General features: G+C 59.6%; 1 protein-coding gene across 5 annotated transcripts in view; it reads right to left on the bottom strand.

Moving 5' to 3' along the window:
* Positions 1-21,884, bottom strand: part of PRDM16 (PR/SET domain 16) — a 345,467-nt gene that overhangs the window by 227,828 nt on the left and 95,755 nt on the right. For all 5 annotated transcript variants that reach the window (XM_032262191.1, XM_032262194.1, XM_032262193.1 and 2 more), the window contains exon 2: positions 7,333-7,688. In XM_032262191.1, coding sequence (XP_032118082.1) covers positions 7,333-7,688 — 356 coding nt within the window. The remainder of the gene's footprint in view (positions 1-7,332; positions 7,689-21,884) is intronic.

The following is a 21,884-nucleotide window of genomic DNA, read 5'->3' as shown; positions in this document are numbered from 1 at the left end:
GTCTGCCCCTTCCCCTCCGCTGGGATTTAAAGGATAAAGCGTAATAGGGTGATCTGAAAGCTGAGCCCATGAGCACCGTCTGCCCCCACAGCAGGCCAGCAGGGCTCACGGTGGGCTCAGCTCCAGGATGACACAGCATGGCAGAGACAGAAGGAAGCACCGGGAGGTGCCAGTCAGCGCCTCTGTGGGCCAGAGGTGAGCCGGTTGAGGCAGCAGCGTCGTCTGCTGAGAGACCAAATGTCCTCAACACTATCCTAGGGAGCCCCTCAGGGAGCACTGAACATGCCGGAAGGCAGGAAGCCCCTCAGGGTGCACTGAACGTGCTGGAAGGTGGGACAAGTGCTTTGGGGGACTGGTGCAGGTGCCAGACACCGGGCGGGCTCCCTGCGCCTCCTGTCTAGGTCAGCTGTTCTGGACCCAGGCCGTAAACTAGGGTTTCCTGGTAGCTTTCGCATGATGCTCAGAGGGTGTTGCTGGGACTTTGGGTCTGATACAGGGATGCTCCAGGGCAAACAGGGAGGTTGGCCGCCCTCCCTGGCCGTGGTCCAGCCTCTCCGAGGCAGGCTGGGCACCTACATTTCCCATGCTTCCAGGCAACACCAACATGCAGTGAAGGGGCCCGTGTAGCCCCTGGCCTCTGCCCTCGGGTCTCAAGCACCCGGGAAAGACTTGGGAGCTTCCCTGACCACCTCCCTCCTCCAGTACAGACCGACGTGAGGGAGGGGACTAAGTCACATTTTTCTCTGCCACAGTGGACAGTGTTGGGAGGTGGGGCTTGCACCTCCTCCCAGGCTGGGCGGCTGCACTTCTCAGAGGGTGCCTGAGCCGTGGGAGCTCACTGGGTTGGGCCCTTCTTGCCTGCCAGTTGGGGCCATGGGTCCCCCAGAGCCAGACGGGGTGGAGGGTGCGGAGGTCCGTGGCTGTGGAAGCTCCAGGGGGCAGAGGGAGCACGCTGCCTGCCGAGCAGAGGGCACTGGACACACAAGCTCTGCCTCTGCAGAGGAGGGCTACGTCAAGCACTTCAGGGTTCAAACCAGTGCCGGTGGTGGCTGAGGGATGCCCCTCCTTCCTGAATCCCAGAGCCATGAGGCAGCCTGGAGACCTCCTAGGAATGGCTAGACCTGGCACTGTTGGGCGCTGCTGCCCCATCCCCTTGGGGACCGGGAAGGAGCCAGAAACCTGGGGAGGTCAGCCCCGGAGGCGAGGTGGACAGGAGGGCAGCACATCCTTCCACAGCTACGGGGAACATTGGTGACTCTCCTGATGCCTACAGCACACCCAGAGCTGCCCCCTTGTAAGCCGCTGCATCAGCTGGGCACTCGCTGCCTGGTGGGTCCTCCCTAAACTCTGCTGTGCACAAGAACCGCCAGCGATTCACTCAATTGCTTGTGGTGACTCAGTGCATCGGGGCGGGGGCAGGGTTCTGCATTTCCAACAAGCCTGCAGGGAGGCCGCCACCGTGGTCTCAGGGACCACACCTTGAGCACCAAGGGTCTTGATGGCAACAGGGCAGCCGCATGTGTCTGTCTCTGTACTGATCGTGGTTAGCTGTTTGCTCAAGAGGCCACAGGGACTGAGAGGAACTGAAGGAGGGTCCCAGGAGCCTCAAGAAGCCATCCTGGGCCAGAGCTGGGGATTGGTTCTAACAGGGTCACTTCCACCTGGGCTCAGACCCACAGCCAAGCTCACCTCGGTTCCCCAGCCCGGGGCCCATGGAGGGGCCTAAGTCCAGCTTCCGCCCCAGCCCCAGCCCTGAACCCACCTTCCTCATGAAGAGATTGCCCAATTGGAACATGAGCGGACCAGAGCATGAGTCTGGATGGAGGCGCTGACTCCTTAGGGTCTAACCCCCTGAGCACAGCCATTAATCTAGAGCCTGGAATGGCCTCTCCAGGACCTTCCAGCTCTAAATCCAGCCAGAACTCCCAGAGAAGCAAAACCCGCAGGTACCCGACCTGCACGCCCCAAGACAGGCAGAGCCGAAAGCTGACGACACAGGTGACCCCATCCCGAGAGGCCAAGGCCCTGGCTAGGACTTCAGGCAAAAACTAAGCAGTGGTGGGGGGTGGCATTTGCGTGTGCAAGCTCACACACAGTCTCCTGCAGTGAGTCATGTTAACACTTGCTGGAGAGGGCGTACAGGAGGAGGGGAGAAGGGGTGGGGTTTGTGTGTGGCAAGGGCTGGCCCGTGTGATTCCCTACCCTACCCTGCGGACCTGGCCGCATCGCAGGAACTCTGGAGCAAATTTGCCACTGTCCCTCCTGCCATCGAACTGAACTGGGTCTCAGCATGTGGGGCCCTCCCGTGCTCCCTGGTACTCGGGGAAGCTGGCTCTGGGCGGTGCATTTTTATGCTGGCCTCATGGTGCCTTTAAAAGCCCATCATGGACGTTTGTGCTGTGATGTCAGACACTGACGTGCTACAGCACTCTCCCTCCTGCTGTCCCAGGGAGCCAGATGCCTGGCTGGGCTGCTCCCACCCCCTTCATCGTCATCCTATCACTTGGGACCAAAATGGACCTGCAAATGGGCTTCTCATGTATCCCACTCAGGAAGAGAAGAGCATCCTATCCTAAACACATGCAGGTGGACAGGCCTGCGTGCACAGAAGAGGCTTTGCTTCCTCACAAAGGCTGGGCATTTTGGATAATAATTCTGTATCACGCACGTGGACATCTTCTGAGAGTGCCGGCTGGGCTTGCTCTCACCCATCTCTGGCTGATGTGTAGCTCCTGGTCTACAGGTGAGATTGGCAGGTCCTGGCCCTGCCGGAGACCCTCAGTGGGCCCCGATGACCCAGGAGACACCAGCCTGGGGGTCCTGTGGTGGTGGTGCCGGAGAATCAGTGCAGCCTAAGGCCTCTGGACTGGTTCCCCTGCGGTCCCAGAGCTTCCCACAGGCCCTGGCTGACACGGTGCATTTGTTGATTGAACAAATAAATGCACATTAATATTCAGTAACTAACGCCGGGGGTGAGGTCGTCCACTTGAGTACATTCTTCAAATAATTGAAACCCCGTCAATTCACATTAACATTTTTCACCTGGCCTCTTCAGCAGAGGCAGACGCACTTACTCATCAGCCTTCTGATTACGGGCGGGGCCATGATGCCGTCGAGAGCCTTTCTGGGGAGACACAGTCAACAAAGAAACAAACAGACCTTGGGTGGGAGACAGTGGCCGATGCGGGGAGGAAAGTGTCCCCCATGCCTCCCTGGGGTCCTGCATGATCCTGCCCCTCCGGCCCCGAGGCCTCGGTGCCATGGCCACACAGCTACAGGCTGGGCCGGGGCAGGTGGCCTCCCCAGCGCCTCTCCCACGGCCTCCTCCCTCGGGGCTGTCACCCGGCTGCTACCTCTTAATTAGCAAAATAAACAGCACGATGACAAATGTCATGATTACTCAACAAAATCTCTGTGTTTGCAGACCCCAGGGCGATGAAATGCCTTCACGGGGTGATCTACTCCAGGCAGGCGGGCTTCAGTGGAGGCAGGCGGGTGTGAGATTTGGGAAGAGACCGAACCTGGCTGCATCCAGATAGAGGGGGCCAGGAATTTTGGGTGCCCTTCCCGACAAATCCCCCTCCCTGAGATGAAGCCCAGGGGGGTTTCCACACACCCGGAGCACACGCACAGCCACGCACAGAGTGAGCCCCGGGGTTGGGGTGGGGCATCTGACTCAGGGCACATCCTGGGGTTCCCCACAGCACCCAGGAACAAAGTGGGTTTAGTCAGCGACTATTCCTAATACACGGGAGGGAGGGAGGAGGGGCGGCCTTCCCCGGTCAGCATCAGCCTCCGTGTAGAAGGAGTGTGGGCTTCGAACCAGCATCCGAGGCAGAGGAAAGTCAGCTCCCAACCCCACCGCGTTCCTGTTTTTTGGACGGAAAGCTCCCCCGAGCTTGAACCCGAAGCTTATGGGTGCCTCACGCGCTGCCTGCCCCATCCCTTGTCCCCAGGGGGTCATGGTGTCGTCCACATCGGCCCCACGTCAGAGAAAGGAGAGCCCCGACTCACCCCAGTCAGTCCGAAACCAAGTGTGACCTGGCACCGTGTCTCTTGCTGTAACAAGGGAAAAGGAAACAGGACCTTCTCATTTTACGTCAATTGATTTGTCCAGAACAAGAACTTTATTCTCAGAGGAGAAAGAAAAGGACTTCCACGGTGCCCCAAAGTGACAGTAAGAATAATCCATGTGACTTTCGTTTCAAACCTGTCCTTGGGGAGAAGCACACCTGTGCCTGCGGGGCCACCGCCTGGTGAGGTCCCTGCGCTCACGCCACTCCCAGAGCCCCCTGCGCCAGAGGAACCCCGCTTCCGAGCTCAGAGTGGCCCCACCTGGGGAGGCCAAATGACACCGATCCTTCTCATCCTTTGTCATCGTGGCTAAAATGTCATTACTTGTTCTTTTTCAGTCAGTGAATACGGTGGAGATCACAGTAAAATCAAAGCACTGGTCCAGCACACTGAGTTACCAGTGTGAAGGTGAACAATTGTACGTATGAAACGGGGGGACAACACGCAAGCGTGGGCCATTCCAGGCCTGACCGGGATCCCACTGGTGTAACGCTGGCACCCGTGTTTTTCTCTGTCCCGGGCCTGCCCTGCAGGAGTGCGGAGGGAAGGGCCAGCAGAGCCGCCTTGCTGGTTCGAGTGGCCTGGGAAGGGGACTTAGCAGAAGGTCCCTCTCCTGCCTGGAACTACAGGGGGATCCCAGCCCGGAAGCCTGGTTTCCCATCCCATCGCAGGCCCCTGTCCACAGCACTCAGAGACGGGCCGGGCGGTCGGTGAAAGGAGGAAGCCCACAGAGAAAGGGGCACCTGCGACTCCCTGCCCCAGGCCCGCCTCGGGGAAGGCACAAGCCAAAGGGAAATGGCGGTTAGCTCTTTTGGGACACGTGGAAAATTCGGGAGGCCGCTCAAGGGGAAGACGTCACTTTCCTGCCCAAGGGCCCCAAGTGAGATGGCTGGAGGCGGGGAGAACCCCCCTTGAATGACGGGCATCGCTCATTTTGGGCAGACCCGGGTGCGGCCTAATTCCGGACCCGCTTCCTCCTCTCACTCCTTCACCCGGAGGTGGTGGCTTCCTGCCCTGTTCCGAGGTCAGCTCCCGAAGGCACCGACGCACAGGGCCGCCCCGCCCCATCTGATGGAAGGGAGTTGGCGCCGGACTCGCAAGGAAAACAAGGTGGCAGAGCCCCTGCCGGGCACGGAGGGAGCCCCGTCGGGGGGTGTCGGGGGCGGGGAGTAAAGAATTTTAGGCGCCGGCAGGAAAGGTAGGTGTCAGGTCTCCACCGTGGAACAAAGGCCTCGGCAGAAACAGCAGGCGCTCCGTGGCGAGAGCGTGTTCCCCCACGTACACACACCCAGGACAAACACACCGCAGAGTCAACAGGCAGCCCCACAGCCCGCGCTGGGCCTGGCACCGTGCAGACCCCGTGATACGGGCCATTTCTTTTACAAAAAGCAAACAGAAACTTGTAACAGAGTAGGCGAGAACAAAGTCACCTGAAGGTCACCCGAAGTGCTCCTGCAGGGCCCTGGCCCTCTCACATCCACAAGCCACCCCCTAGTTAAACAGTCCCGGCCTTTCTAAGTGTGACGGGCAAACACCCTTGAATTCCTCTCCCGCACGCCAGGCAGGGCAGGGTGCAACAGGCCGCGTCTGCCAAAGCCACTTCCATTGCGCAGCCAAAGACCCGTGTTGCTGGAAAAATGCTCTCCTCGGTCCCGTGAGGGGCCCGTAGAGCCGTGGGGCCGGGCACATCTCCGCTGAGGCATCGACTCCAAACTCTCCCCTTCCTGTCTCACCGGGCCCCCTGGCTCCTGGCCAGTCACTCCTGAAGGTGACCCGACCTTGGGCCACACACTGTCCTCTGCCTTTTGAGGGGGGGGGATGTGCCCGGTCCACAGGTGCCCCCTGTAAAGCCACAGCTCCCACTAACTGGGCAGCCTCGGATTCTGCCACGAGCATTCTTCAGGCACCGGGACCCCCACAGTTCTGTAAAGGGCAGGGGCGCTTCAAGCTGACACTCAGAGAACAGTTCCTGAGTCCCCTTGTGTCTGTGGCAAGGAGCCACGTGGGACTCTGTGAGCTACTAAGGACCATATCTGCCTGCTGGGAGCTGCCGAGGTGCCCTGGTCTTCTTGCCCAGGGAGGATGCCCTCAGCTCTGCAGAGTACAGGCAGCCACTGGCCCCCAGGCCGTCAGTCTCCTTACAAATGGCCCTTAGTGCCGCCACCTCCGGGGAGGTGTTCCAGGGCTTCCGGGGGCCACAGGAGCCTCCCCAGGGCTGATCTGAGCTGGGCAGACCAGAGAGTGTGGCACGGAGCTGGCTGGGCACGTCTCCAGAGCCAAGAGCGGCCAGGATGGGAGGTGGGCCAGACCCAGGACCCTGCTGCCCCCACCCGTCTCGGGGTCCTCTGCTCTGCTTGGGCAATTTGCCCACAAGGACTCCACCTCCCTCAGGGCACTTTGGAGGCTGGGAGGCACAGGGGAAAGTCCAATCACTGTTCCCACCTTCTGCCCAGGCCAGAGCCCTGCCTAAAACACCGCCAGCAACTGGCTGCATAGAGCCAGCAGAGAGGCCGGGACCCGCCAGGAAGTGCACTTTGTCGGGGGCGGGGAGGGGGCTCTCAGCCCCGTGGGACCATCAAGGCCCCCAACACGGGCCTAGTGTCCCTCACAGCCGGGCAGCATGCTCTGGGTGTTCCCCGCGCGGAGCCGTCCCAGGGACGCCCTCTCTCCTGACCCTTGCAGCAGGTCCACCAGGCCAGCCTCAGACCGGCAAGGCCGGTCACGCCGTGGTGGGAAAATTTAAACAGCCAGCCGTCCCTCCTGGCAGGACGAGGCCTGTGCCCCGGGACTGGAGAAGCTGGGGTGCTCTTAGGCCACTGGCTGACCAGGGCAGGCGGGGAGGCAGCGTCTGGGGCAGCGCGGCCACCAGGTGTGATCTGTGAACTGCCCCACCCTGCTCTGCCTGCAAGGAAGCCCCCAAGGGCGGCCGCCTGTTCTCGGACATTCAATTAATCTCCCTTCCCCTCCATGATGGCAGCGAGGACCCTCGGGAAGCAGGGGATGTTTTAAGACATGAGCTCATGAAAGACACATTTCCGGGAGAGAGTGGGCGTGGCCTGCAGGGCTGATGGGCGCCCACGAGGACCGCTGATGCTTTCTGAGTCGCGTCATGGAGCTTCGGGATAAAACGGGCCTGGGAAATGTGACATGCGAACGCTCTCTCCCGCCTCGGGCAGCGGCGGCTCAGCCCGGCTTTATAAATAGATTGAACGCAAGATAAATGGCTGTGATCAATCATTCTCAGGCGCGATCACTCACCTCCCATCTGAAGTCTGTCTCCTTCGCCTCGGCTGCCCGGGGCGCCACCACGCAGGGCCCCAGCCTCTCCCCGGCTTCCATCTTCCTCTTGGCCCAGACCCCCAGGCCGGCCCCCGGGATGGAGGACTCTCGAAGCTCGAAGTCTGGTGGGATCGGAATGTCTTCAGGAATGTAGACCGGGGCCTCGTAGGGCGAGCCCTCCTTTGGGGTGAAGTCCTCGCTGGTGGGGAAGGGGGACGGCGGCCCCACGGGGATGGGTGACATGGCGCTGTCCTCGGCCTCGTCTTCCGCGCTGTGGCCGGCCAGCAGGTCCCGGTCAGGCTCATACATATTATTTACAACGTCACCGTCACCTAAAGGAGACAACGAAGCGTGAACCTCTGCAGCACACGCCCCACCCATGTGTATGGCTCAGGGAGCGCTGGGGACCCGGGCGCCAGCAGGGACCAAGAGTGCTCAGGGGCCCAGAAGGCCTGGCTGCCACCCCTGCCTGGGAGACGCCACTTCCGCTCCACCCTGAGCCAAGCCGCCATCACTTGATGGCAGAGGCTCCAGAGGACGGGATCCTCCCAGGCTCCCTTGGGGCCAATGTTTCTGATGGGGTGGCCTGGCCCAGTGCACCCTGTCTACCCCACCGCAGCCACCTGAGGACACGCCGGCTGGACCTGCCCTAGGGGAACTGCCTGCCTCACAAGCTTGGGGACAGCTGGGGAAGCCGTCACACGTGGTGGCTCACCCAGGGCTGGCTGATGGTGAAATACTTGCTCCAGAACATTCTGAACTTCCTCCTGGAAATCAGGGACAGCAGAAGTCCTAAGTCCCTGAGAGGAGTCTGAATCTGGGTGGCCGTGAAATGTGCTCAGAGCTGCTGCCCTGCACTTAGGCCCCCCTGGACATCCACTGGGGCTTGGGGAAGTTCCTGATGATCTCCACGCAGGCTGGGAACAGGCCTGCTGAGGTCCCGGATATCGGAGTCATGGGGCCCTGACTGAGCATCACAGGGTGCCCAGCTTGTCTGTCTGGGGTGGGCCTTTGGGGTCCGTCCTAAGAGAGGGCGGGTGCCAAGACGGTATGTGTGTATGTGTCGCCTGAAACTCTACCACAGGGCAACCTGAGGCACGGGGGGGGGAGATGGGGAGGGCCGGAAAGAGTCCCCAAGGCCACTCCAATGTTCACAGGGGCAGATTCACAGTCGCCAGGAGGCAGAAACAGCCCAAAGGTCCGTCTGCGGAGAATGAGGGAACAGATGAGCGGATGATACCCCCTCCCCAAGGAAGAAGGCGGCCCTGACAGGCAGCACTCCACGCAGGAAGCTGATGCAGAGGCTCACACCTGCCCGGCGGCATTTAGACCACCCCGCCAGCACAGGCCCCCAGAGACAGACGAAGATGGGAGGCTTTGGGGGCTGGGGTGGGGGAGGGCGGGCGACCCAGGTCTCCTTTTGGGGTGCTGAGGTGTCTGGAAACTCGAGAGAGGGGCATTGCCCGGCTTGGTGAACAGCTTGGTGACGCTAAATCACCCCCTTCACAGCAGCTGAATTGCGCCTCCATAGCATAAATAAGACAGGTGCAAGGGTGAGGCGGGGAGCAGCAGGAAGGGGCAGGAGGTGGGTGAGCAGGTCACTCTGACCTGCTCTAGATCTTTCCATGCCAGTCCCTCCTTCTGTGGCTGCCTCGGAGACCCATGAAAACGACTGGGCCCCGGTCCCGCTGGCCCTCGCCCCTCGGCCCCTGCCCCGCACCCCGACGTTGGCTGGGGAGACCGGAGCCTCTCGGGAAAACAGAACTTTTAAGTGCAGGAAAAATGACTTCAGATTCCTCACACTGGTTATAAACATATCAGCACAAGGAGTCACAAAATGTTTTCTTTCAAAAGAAACCAAGGTCTTGGGGGGAAAAGTTGAGAGGAAAACACTTATTTAATTTATCAGCATTCAGAGAAGTAATTACTGTGTTTTAAGTGTCCAACGGGTCCTTTCTAATTGCCGAGGTGGATGCTTTCAGAGGCGCAGCCACAGAGCTCCTCCGCCCTAAAGACCTGAAGTTGTTTAGCTTTGAAAGAACACCCCATGCCCCCCACGGGCTGTGTGCAGCACGAAGGTAAATTAGAGGGGGGGTAATTAACATGCCATCTTATTATTTGGAACTGGTAAGTGCTCGGAGCTGGGAGCTTGCAAACAAAGTCGGGTTTGGGAGCCAGAGCTCCCCGCGCACTCACTCCGCGACTCCTTTCCGGCGTGGGCGCTCCCGCCCGAAGGCCAAGTAGGAATTAGAGCCCCAGGTGTCTCTGGAGTTCTGCGGGCGCAGAGAGGGGCAGCGTCCCCGTCAAGTGCGTGTCCGTGACAGGGCTCCGTTCAAAACATGACTTTGGCTGTTTGAATTCTACTTCCCAAAACCCGGACCTACCGGAGGAAAATCAACGCTTTCGGGGCATGTTTAATTTACTAGCCAAGCAAACAGCTTAGGAGCGAAAGGTAGTGTTTCCTGCTGATTAAAGGCAGGTCTGTGCCTCGGGCCCCCCGGCCTCCCGTCCCCGTCAGTCACAGGGGTTAAGCGATTGCCCACAGCCTCCAGGAAAAACCCGTCTCATTTTGCTGTCCCTGTTGCTGGGGGAGAGGGAGCTCTTCTTTCGAGGGTGGGTGAAGAGAGGAGGGTAATTAGTGCACAGAAAACATTTTGAGAAAATGAGGTGCAGAGAACTATCTGGAAAGCCCAGAGGAGGCAGGCAGCCTGCGGGGAGGCCTCGGCGGGGCCAGACACACATCGCTCCCTCTCCGAGGTCCCCGGGGCAGCCAAAGACCAGAGATCAGGCTCAGCCCTCCTCAGCCCCGGGCTCCAGCCAGGATGCCCCATGAGAGGGTCGGCCCAGGTCAGGAGCCTGCCCAGCCCTCTGCCCCGCTCGACAGGCTTGTTCTGGATGTAGGCATCTCTTCACTGAGGTCCCCAGACCCCGACCACTGAGGCCTCCATGACAGGGGCACGCCTTCCTGGCCGGCACTCTCGCAGGTCAGCGTGCAGGGCCAGGAGGTACAGGCTAGGTCACGGCAGGCGACAGCTCACCCGGAGACCTGACATCCTTTATCTGGATTTTGCCGTGGTCTCGTTCCAGGGTCCCAAGGCCATCATTCCTAGAATTTCTATGGGGAGACCTACAGAATGATGAAAGCAGGGAGGGGAATGGGGTGTAGGGAGTTCAGGAGGGGAGAGAGGCCGACTTGGCTGGCCAGGAGCTGAGCGACCCTGCATCGGGGGCAAGGCTGTGCCTGTCTGCCCGTGAAGCCCCTGCCGAGCTGCCAGTTGCAGCCATTGTGTTCTCAGGGGTCTTCACGGAGAGGCCCTGCTTTGAGTCTGTCACAGACATGCAGGGGCTATCGTCATTTGATCTCATAATACAAGTCAGGGAGGTGACGAAACCCTGTTGCTCTCCTGGGCTGGGACAGACACCGAGCCGGCTGGGAGTCCACGGTGACCTCAGCCTTCACGCTGCCCCCGGGGCTCCACCGTGATCCTTGGTTTAGGGCTGAGTCTTTCAGCCTCACAGTGAGAGTCTTCTGCTCCCCTCATCCAGCCTAGGAAATCAGCCCAGAACAGAGGCTACCCCCACCATCTCCCAAGAGTGCCATGTCTACAGCGCAAAGCTGTGGCCAGGGTTTTCGGGTCTGGAGAGAGAGAGAAGAGGCCACAGATCAGGACCACGGTGCTCAGCCAGTGAGGACAGGATCCCAACAGCCCACAGGGGGTCCCTTGCCGTCGCCCAGCTGGGGCTGGCCCTGGCCACATGAGCAGTGCCCTCGGCAGGTGATTATCAACATGATGACCCCTTCCCTGAAGCCTGCGCTCCGGGCAGCTCTGTGGCAGGGACAGGCAGATTTCACCTAGATTCTTGGCCAGAGGAAGTGGAGGGGATTTTTCAGAGTTGGCATCTGTCTGGCTGCACTCCCTGCTTCACCGTGTGGCATGATTTTAAGGAGAAGCCATGAGGCCCGCAGGCCCCACTGGGCAGGAAAGAGGCAACGTGCAGAGGCTGGCAGGGAAGGGCAGCCACGAGTGTGTGCACGTGAGCATCTGTGTGCACCTGTGTGAAAACATGTGACTGTGTGTGGAAGTGTGTGACTGCGTGTGTGAGCGTGTGAAAGCATGTGACTGTGTGTTTAGTAAGGGTGTGACTGTGTGTAAGAGTGTGACTGCGTGTGTAAGGATGTGATTGCATGTGGAAGAGTGTCACTGTGTGTGTAACATGTGACTGTGTGTGGAAGCACATGACTTCATATGTGTGCATGTGACTGCAGTGGAAGCATGTGACTGTGTGTAAGCATGTGACTGCATGTGGAAGTGTGTGACTGTGTGTGGAAGCGTGTGACTGCATGTGGAAGCATGTGACTGCATGTGGAAGCAGAAGTCCCCGGGCAGGAACCTGCAAAGGTGTCCAGAGCGACCTCAGCCGCCCCTGCCCCATGCAGCCTCTGGGTCTCCAGCCATTGTCTTCTGTCTGGAGACTTGTCAGGAGGAAGGGTCTCCTGTCTGCTGGGTGAGAGGCTGGAGCTCGGGCCCCCTTCCATCCCTCCCTCAAGGGCAAGGCGGCAGATGGCGCTTAGCTGCCCCTGGCTGCCCTCGTCCAGGCCCCACACGGGTTCCCTGGGGGCTTCCTGATGCCAGCCTGGTTCTTCACTTCTGTGGCCCATGGGCCCAGTGAGGACTTGGTCCTGCCCAGCTACACACCTCTCTGTGGGGCCAAGATGCGGTCCTGGAGATGCCCAAAATGTGACCCAGTCGAGGGCTGGAACCACATCCGCTCCTGAGTCCAATCTCTCTGCCCCCAGCACCAGCCTGGCTGTGCCCTGGGGCACCACCAGCACTGGGACCCAGCCCTGGCCCTGCCACACGGCCCCTCTACCTCACCCTTGTCCAAGCAGACCCCCTTATTTCGGTTGGGGTCTGCTACACGTCCCCTACAGCCATCAGGCAGAGGAGTGCGGGGCAGAGGGCATGTGTGCGGTGGGCGCCATATGGGCAATTTCGAAATGGGGGAGAGCCCTGGATGGGGTTTGTCTGAATTCCTCCAAGCCCCGACGGTAACATCAGGCCTCAAGGTCCGTAAAAGACTGTGCTTCTGTAACATAGGCCCAGGGCCACCCAGGGGGAGGGCTGGACACTGTGTGCGGGGCGTGGAAGGACCGGAAGGTCTCAAAGTTCAGGCGGACCCGCTGTGGGTGTCACTCCCTGTAGCTCAGGAGTCTGAGTGGAGTTCCCGGCCCTCGGGCCCCACTGGAGCCCCTAGAGCTGCAATTCATGGGCCCACCCAGGCCCGCTGACCCGGGGGCGAGGCGTGTGCTGTAGCAAAGTCTCCAGGAGGGGTGCCCTCGGGGAGCAGGGCCCTTGAGTTTGGGAACCAACCCATGGCCTGAGCAAGTGGGGAGTGGGGACAGATAGGTAAGTGCCGGGTGACAATGGTGTGTCCTGGGGAAACTGGGTTTAACACAGAGGGAACTAGGCCTTCCAAAAGCGTCCAAGGACCACCCCGAACATCTGGACCGAAAGCCGTATTGACCCTGAAGTTTTTCCAATAAGTCCACACATCGGCCACTCAGCCGGCAAAAGGCACCACAGCCTCGGGAGCCCCGGCCTCCAGTGCAGCAACGCACTCCCCCACCCGGAGCATTCCCGGGGAGACGTGGCTGTCGAAGAACCACACACCTCCCTGCAGAGCTCGGTCCTGGTGGGGATCTGCTCTGCAAACCTGGCCGGGGCTGTGTGGTGAGGGCGGCAGACAGAGGCCCCTGGGAGGGAGGGGAGGTTCACCAAGAATGGCAGAAGGACTGTGTCCAAGTCGCCCCTCGCCTGTCTGTGGAGATGCGGCCTCTAAAGGCTTGAGGTCTACACTGCCCCACAACTGCTTTCCCTCCTGAGAGGCATTTTATTGGGTGTGAGGGGGTCAAACCCTTGCTGCGCCCTCTTCCCCTTCTTCTCCCCTAGCATCGCTGGAGGGGAGGAACCACCCCCAGCAAGCCGAATGCCAGGTCATGGTTCCTGTAAAACACAGTGTTGGCCGAGCCTTGCAAGTCTGTTTTTAACTGCAGCCTCCTGCCCAGAGGCAGCCAGACACCATGGCCTGGCATGTGCTGGAAGGGCCTTCCTGCTCTGAAAGAGGCAGGACCCAGCGCGAGGCAGCTCCTCCTCCCCGCAGGCCACCTCAGGGTGCGAAGGACTCAGGTTGCATCTGATCTCACCTGGCCCATCCAAAGCAGTATCTAGGCTAACGGGTCAGTTCAGGCCAATGTATCAATGTGATTACAAACAGAGGCAAAGCTTCAGGGCAGAGGATGCCTCCATCACCACCCGACTGTGAGGAAACATGGTCCCTGGCTAAGCACACAGCTGTTCCAGTCTAGAACAGTTCCAGGAGCGACTTTGCAGCTGTCAGCCTCTAATGAGATGCTAGAGCACTGACGTTGGCTCGCTCTCCTGGGGACTGGCTGGCGGCTGGACATCGACTGGGCCACAGAGCACGCAGCCCACTCCGTGGTCCAGCTCATTCTTGCAGCAGCCCTAGGGGGAAGGCAGAGCTGTGACCTCACCCAGTTTACACATCAAAGAAGAGAAGCTCAGAGAGTCAGCGACTTGCTAAAGGCCACACAGTGAGTCAGGAACAAGCTGGGAGCTGTTCGGTCTTGGTTTCGAAGTTCTCAACTGCCACTCTAAGACCTCGTGTTCTTCCTACAATGACAGAACACCTGAAGGAGTTTCCTGGCACTCAGGAACGTCCCTCGTCATGTCCAACAGAAGAGGTATGGGTGGGAGTGTGAATACACGGTTGACAGATAGATGGAGAGGTAAATAGATGAATGGATGGGTGGGTGGGTGGATGGATGGATTTATGAATGGATGGAAAATTGATGGATGGGTGAATAGTAAATGGATGAGTTGATGGATGGGTGGATGAACGAACAGATGGTGGATGGATACACAGATAAGTGATGAACAGTAAGTGGATGGACACAAGTGGGTGGACAGGTTAATGGATGGATGCATGAGGGCACGGATGGATGACTAGGTAGAAGGAAAAATGGGTGGATGAGTGCTTAGATGGGTTAATGGATGGGTGCATGAATGAAGGGTGGATGGATGGGTGGGTGGAAGGATGGATGGAAGAAAGAATGGATAGATGAATGAGTGCATGATAGGTTAATGAATGGATGGATGGGTGGGTGAATCAATGGGTGAATGGGTGGGGGATGGATGGGTGGATGGATTTACAAGGGGATGGAGGGATGGATGGAAGAATAGATGGAGGATGGATGGATGGACTGATGAATAGACGGGCAGATGGATGGATGGGGGATGGACTGTTGGATAGATTTATAAGGGGATGGAGGGATGGATGCAAGCATAGATTGAGGATGGATGGATGGACAGACAGATGGATAGATGGTCAGATGGATGAATGGATGGATGGACAGATGGTAGATGAATGCATAGATAGGTGGATGAATGGCTGGGTGGATGGATGAGGGGATAGATGGGAAAATGGTTGACTGGATAGATGAATGGATGGGTGGGTGGATGGATGGAAGGAAGAATGGGTAGATGAATGGATGCATTGATGGTTTAATGGATGGATTAATAAGTGGGTGGGTGTATCAATGGGTGGATGGATGGATGGATGAGTGAGTAGATGGGTGGATGGATTTATAAGAGGTTGGATGGATGGATGGATGGATAAGGGTGAGGGGAACCCGGAGGGCAGCTCTTAACAGAAAAGGTGGAAGGCAGGACCCTCACTCCCACTTCTGACTTTCCTTCCCTGGTGGTGAAGCACCATTAACACAGCTCTGGCTCTTCTCTGCCTTTGCCCCTGATGGGCTCCTCTGAGAGGAATATCTGGCCTTTCTCAGCCAGGCCCCATCTCTGCTGCTTCCTCAGGGCTGACCAGCTGCCACCCTCCCTCTGGTCCTTCTCAGGGCCAAGCAATAGAAGTGCTGTGTAGTGGGTCAGAGACCTGGAGAAAGTTCCCCTATCTGGGTGCCTACACGTCCGCCTGAGCTGTGAAGGGTCATCCTTTCCCCTGCACAAAACAGGGAGAGGGAATGGCAGGGGCATCAGGCAGCCTGTGGCTGTGGGAGCTGATCAGGGAGGGCACACACATGGGGGCAGCTTCTAGAGAAAACGATGGTGTTCCCATTCCTCACAGGGGATTCTCTACACCTACATGTCTGCGGAGTGACCCGGCGAGCAGAAGGCCCCCTTCAGTGGGAGGGCTCCCGGAGAGGCAGGGTCATCCTGAAGATCCCCTTCCCAAAAAGTTTGCTAGAAAAAGGCACGTGGGAACCGACGGAGTTCTATCGTGTTCTTCTGTCTTTAAAACCCTGCACTGCAGGCGGTAGCTTCTCCCCTCGCCCTGGATATTGACTTCGAGACGAGAACGAAGCTGCCGTAACTCCAGGAAACGGTGCTACTACGAGGAGCCTTGGCCACTGGTCCCACCCAGCCGGGGCCGAGGCCGCCCTGCAGCGCTGGGACTCACTGTCGTTCCCTTCCCCAGTGTCTGTGCCCAGAACGCAGCGGCCGCTCTTAACGAGGCAGGTTAACAGCACTGAGAAAGCTTTTCTGCAAAATGCTAAATATTCATAACGATCGATCGCCGTTTCCATCCCAAACCTGCACCCGGGACCTGGCCCACAGGGACTGGGGAACGCTGACCCCAGCTGCAGGGCTGATGAGCTGAATTGTCATAAGGGCCTGGGAGAGCCTGAGACGGCGGGACCCTGGCCTCGGAGACAGGCTCCCAGCTCTCTCGGAGCCACTGAGGCACAGAAACTCCCTCAACAAAGTGGGGCTTCCTGCCTTGTCTCCCCAATCCCGACCGGATGCGGCACCCTGGCCTGGCTACCTTCACACACACTCGCCTTTGTCACAGACATGGAGGGAGGCAGGGACGGTCCACAGCGTGGCCTCCACTTTAGAGATGAAGGAGGTGGACTGAGAACCACTCCAGGGCCTGTCCGGGTCACAGCGCGGGTGAGGGCAGACCCTGGCCTTCTGACTCGGGGAGCCTCCACCAGCCCCCACTGCCCCCCAGGCTGGCCGGCAGCTCCCAAGACTGTAACAGTTGAATGATGTCACCCCAAAAGGTGTGTTCGAGTCCTCACTCCCGGGCCTCAGAATGTGATTTGGAAATAAGGACTCTCTGCGCAATCGAGTTAAGGTAAGGTCACTAGGGTGGGCCCCAATTAGGTGAGACCGGGGTCCTCACAGGACGAGGAGGACACAGAGGCAGGCACAGGTGACACCATATGACGACAGAGGCAGAGATTTGCTGAAAGCCAGGGAACGCCTGGAGCCGCCGGAAGCTGGGAGCGGGGACTGTTCCCCGTGAGCCTCCGGGCAGCAAGGCCCTGCAGGCAGCCGGGCTCTGTGCTCTGGCCTCGGGAGTGGGAGTGTGCCCGTTGGTTGCTTCAATCCACCCAGTTTGTGCTCTTTTGTTAAAGCAAACCCAAGACATTCACACAGAGACCAAGGCGACCACAGCTCGGACCTGGCCGAGAGCACGTGACCCTCCCTGCCAGCCCCTGTGGCCCTAACGGGCCCCCCGGGGAGCTGAAGCTGGCTGTTGGGCCCCCATCTCACAGAGGAAGAAACGAAGGCTCACACCAGGAAGAGGAACTGCCCTGAGGAGCCTCGTTGCTGAGCATGGAGCCTGGAGGATGCCCGACCACTGTTCCCCTCCCCAGGGGCCGGCCCTGCAGCTCAGAGAGAAGCACGTCCGTGGACCAGGGGAAGGGCGAGCAGCCCCAGCCTCTGCACAGCCATGTCTAGGGGGCAGGTGGGTAGGCCTGGGTATGCTGCGCAGGCCGTCACAGAGTCCCCCTGGGGTCCATGAAGCCGCTGCCCGCGAACGCCCCTCCCAGCCCCTGGAATCTCCCCAGACCAGCCCAACTGAGCCTGGCCCTCACATAGGGCCACGGAGGCCTCTGACGGGCAGCTCAGGCCACCTGGCCCTACTTAAAGCCGATGCATTATTCTAAGACGATTATTTATCCGTGCAATGCTCTGGGGACGGCGGCGTTCCCATTTCAGACCCCGCATCCTCTATTTCCTCACCGCCTCCATCGCCCCGGGCAGGCGCTGAATGACTCGCGATGCCACTGTAATTTTTATCCAGCCTTGTTCCTGGTAAAAAGCCTCTTTGTTTCAGAGAGATGTGACTTGGCCTTTTTTCTTCCTCTCCTTTATTCCTTGGTTAATACACCACTTCCCCGAGCCCCGGGGGCAGCAAGGTAGCCCACGAATTGCTCAAACCTCGCTGTTTCCCTCCTGAATCCCAGCGAGGCTCCCGGCCCTGCACTGAGCAGCATCTGGGCGACCGCGGAGTGGGGTGCCTCTCCTTAACCCTTCGCTGCTCGTGCTGTTCACACACTGGACCCCTCACATGCCAGGGGGTGTTGGCTCCAAGCGCCAGCTCCATGGCTAAGACCTGGCAATGTGACACTGTGGGCAAATGCATAAAATGTAGCCCTTCAGTCATTTTCCACGCACGCTCAGTGTCGTTAAGCACATGCACACTGTGAGCTGCCATCCATCGCCACGCCCATGTCCAGAGCGCCCGCAGCTTCTCAGGAAGAAAGTCCGTCCCGTCGGACACTCACTCTCCCTCCCCCCACAGTCCCTGGCACCCACCACCCATCTCCAGACTGCCTGCAGCTTCCCAAGGAGAAAGTCTACCCTGTCACACATTCACTCTCCATCCCCCCCAGCCCTAGCGCCTGGTACCCACCATTCTACTTTCTGTCCCTATGCATGTGATGACTCTAGGGACCTCCCGTAAGTGGGATCATGCAGTATTCACCCTTTCACAACCGGCTCACTTAGCTTAGCACCATGCCCTCGAGATTCCTCCAGGTGGTGCTGTACGTCGTGATTTCCTTCCTTTTGAGGGCTGAGTAATATTCCCTGCAGGTGCAGGCCGCCTGTGGCCGATCTCCTCATCTGTGGATGGACACTCGGGTGTCTCCACATTTTAGCTAGTGTGATGCACACGTCAGTGAACACACCTATACCACCTGAATCTACGGGGTACTCTCAGCATCAACAAAGACCACAGGCTATTCCTCCAAGTGGGACAAGGCTCTCAGCGGCCCCACCACCCCGCTCTCCATGGGAAGAGGTTCTGAGCGGCCCCACCGCCCCGCTCTCCATGGGAAGAGGTTCTGAGCGGCCCCACCGCCCTGCTCTCCATGGGACGAGGCTCTCAGCGGCCCCACTGTCCCGATGTCCGTTCTCCAGAAAGCAGGTGAGACTGACCTCCCCTTCCCCCCGGTTGACTCTCAGTCCTATAGGCAAGGGCGGGGGCTCCTTCCAGCCTGTGTGCTGTGGGACTGGGGTGAAGCCACTGACACCTTCTGGACCTCAGCTTCCTCCTCTGTAAAACAGGCACACATCCAACCTGGAAGACTCTGGGGGAAGTTCAAAGCCACAAGCCCTGCCCCTCACCTGCATGTGAGTGGGTGATGCTGTCCTCAACCCCATCTCTACCCTGATCGCCAGGCAGCCCCACACCTTGGGCAGCTGGCATGGCAGCACAGGGCCCACAGCAGCATAAGGGCATCACAGGGCATCAGGCACCTCACAGCCTCCTGCTGGGCCCATGGATGCTCCTCCCACAACGGGGACCCCCTTCTACGGGACCGCAGCTCCCCAACCAGGGCGGAGGCGGGGCTTTGCTCCTGGGACTGGGGTCGCTGCTCCAGGACTTTGTGTCCAGGAGGGCCCTGATGCCAGCAGGGCGGCAAGAGGGTCTGGCTGGTGGAGGACCTGGGCAGCCATGGAGACTAGGGTCACATCTCACTTGGAGGCTTCCTCAGGCTCCTCCTGGAGGCTCAGCCAGGTGCTTAGGTGTTCTGGAGTCCCGGGGTCCTTCCAGAAAGAGGAAGGCAAGGCCCCATGGAGCCAACCAGAACCCAGAAGGGACCTGGGCTAGCCAGCCCAAGGAGGGCAGGACAGGAGGCAGCTCAGCCTGTGGCCAGAGTGGATTTGGGGAAGGGCCTCCCAACACACGCAGCTGTGTTTCTGCAAACTCGGAAGCTTCAAGTGGGATACCGAGGGCCGAAGGAGGGACGGCCAGCTGCCTGTGGCAGGATCACCTGGGGCACTGAGGGTTTGGAGGCAGATGCCACCCGCAGGCCAGGCCACCCGAAGACAAAGTGCACTCAGCTGGGGCTCACTCAGAAAACAAAACACACTTGGAGATTTCTGTTCTCTGCTTCCCTTCTCCCCCCCCACCCCGCTCTGCCTGGACAACGGGGAGGAGGAACAAGGGGTTAAATGCTGAGCAAGCGCCGTGACGGCCGACCGCCACCAAACTATTTATAGACTTATTTATCTCTTTAGTTCCTACCAACTGGGCCTGTGGCTGCCATGCACAGGCCAGAGCAAGACACGCCGCAAGTAAACAAACATGGCCCTGAAATAAAAATCGGGGAGGGAGCAAGAGGCAGAGAGGGCTTCCGAGGGTTGCCCATCAGTCCAGGAGGCACGGGTCTCCCTGGCCCCGCTGGGACGCGGTGCCCCTGCCCCAGGCTTCTCTTAGGGGCTGCAGTGGGGCTGCAGTGAGTCTGCGGGGGCTCTCTGGCCAGGGTAGGCTGCGGAGGGCGCCTCGCCTGGGCCGGCACCATCAGCCCTAGCTCTAGGAGCTGAAACATGCGTTTCTCTGGGCCCGCCTCCACCGTGGCCACTGCAGACAGAGCAGGCTGTGGACTCCTGACAGCCCCAGCTGCTGGGATGAGAACTGGGGGTATCCATCGGGGTGGGGGTAGGGGTGGGAAGGGCACTGTCTGTGTCCCTGTGCTTCCAGCCCTGGCGAAGGGGGTGGCTGGGACAGCTTTGTTGCCAGTGCTGGGTGCGGGCCCTCCCTTCCCCTGCACCCCTGGGCCCCGCCTCCTTTGGGCACAGAGGCGGGCTGGCTCGCTGCCCTGGCCTGGCCTCCCACCAGAGCGGGGGTGGGGAGCTGCTGAGGCTGAGGTCTTTGAGGCCTGACTCCCTGCCTCTCGCAGCCAGGGTGGGGGCCGGGGGCCACCCAGATGCTCCTAGGGACACTGGTGTCTGTGGGCTCTGGCTCTTGGGGCCAGGAGGACCCTCCCTGGATAAACGCATTGCCCACCACCTGGTCCTAATCCACTCGGCTCTGCTCTCTAATTCCTGCCCACACGGTAGTGGGGCGGTAGTGGAGAGATGGGGAGTGCCGTCTGAAGCTGCCTACCACCCTTGGGCCAGAGAGCCAGGGCATCTTCACCACCCCCCGGAAGGGCTTGCAGACACTCCTGGGGGAAGCGGCCAGGCTGCAGGTGCAAGGCCACCCTGGCCCGCTGGCCGCGCCCACCCTGATGAAGACGTCCACAGTTTTAACCATCGAATCAGGCACTTCACTCCTCCCAGCCTGTCCGCGCTCAGCCGCCCTGCAGGTTCATTTAGCAGGCCAGCGGCGAGGAGAAAAAAGAAAGAAAGAAAGAAAAAAATTCATTAATTTTTATTAACAGGGAGAGCCATTTGTTCCCTGTGACAATATTTGACTTGTCGAAATGATTTTCACCTCTGCCACGAGGTGCGCGCGGGCCGCATACATCACCCGATTACTCGGAGCGCGCGGGCCGCAGTCATTAGGCAGTGAATTAACGGCAGTCCCTCCGCTATTAATCACCCTGACAAAGGCGTTAGCTCACCGCTGACCCGAGCGCGGCCCGTGGACACGGCAGCCAGGGGAGAGCGCCCGAGGCCGCAGGGGAAACGGGGGCCGTGGGGCGCCCGGCCCTTACTGCCTGCCCCCCAAAACCATGACGGCGCGCGGAAGCCCGGGAACGGTGGAAGTAGTGCCGGCTGCAGGTGTTGGGGGGCCCCGGGGCCCGGGATCCATCTTTTTTCTTTGTTTTCTCTGTCACCCTCTTTGTCGGGGAGGTGACAGGGATAATCTGCTCCTCAGCACACAGCCGTGGAGCCGGGTCTGTTATTATCTCAGGAAACTGAGGCACAGAGAAGCCAGGACCTGCTCCAGGTTGTGCATGGGAGAGGGTATCGCTGGATTCAAACCCGGGCCCAGGAGCTCCTTGGCCTGCACTCTTACCTGTGTGTGGTGTCTCCCGACCCCAGGCCTCAGGAGACCCGCTGGGGACTGGGATCCATGGCAACTGTGGGTGTTTCCCTGAGCTCCGGGGCAGCCCAGGAGTGTTTTCTAACCCCATGTGTTCAGAACGGCGGGGGCCGAATGTTAAGCTCTTAGAAATCCCCTTTTTATGAGGTTAGTTTCTTCCTGAGGTTCCACACCATGGGTTTTGTTGAAAAGAAACAGCAGAAAATCCATGCAGCACCTCCATGGCCCCATTTAGCATCAGGGCCAGCTGAGGCTCAGAAAGCGTCCGAGGCCATGCACTGGCTGGGTCACAAACCTTCCAAGTAGAGGCTGGAGCACCCAGCAGCCGCGTGCCTCAGGGTCTTGGGACGTCCATCTTACGGGGTGGGGGGATGTCTGTGACTCATCAGCCTACAGCCTACAGCCCCACGTCCCCC

The sequence above is a fragment of the Sapajus apella genome, unplaced genomic scaffold (genome assembly GCF_009761245.1).
Source record: "Sapajus apella isolate SASKATOON/1434 unplaced genomic scaffold, GSC_monkey_1.0 scaffold127, whole genome shotgun sequence".
NCBI lineage: Eukaryota > Metazoa > Chordata > Mammalia > Primates > Cebidae > Sapajus > Sapajus apella.
This window is presented reverse-complemented; position numbering and strand designations above follow the sequence as displayed.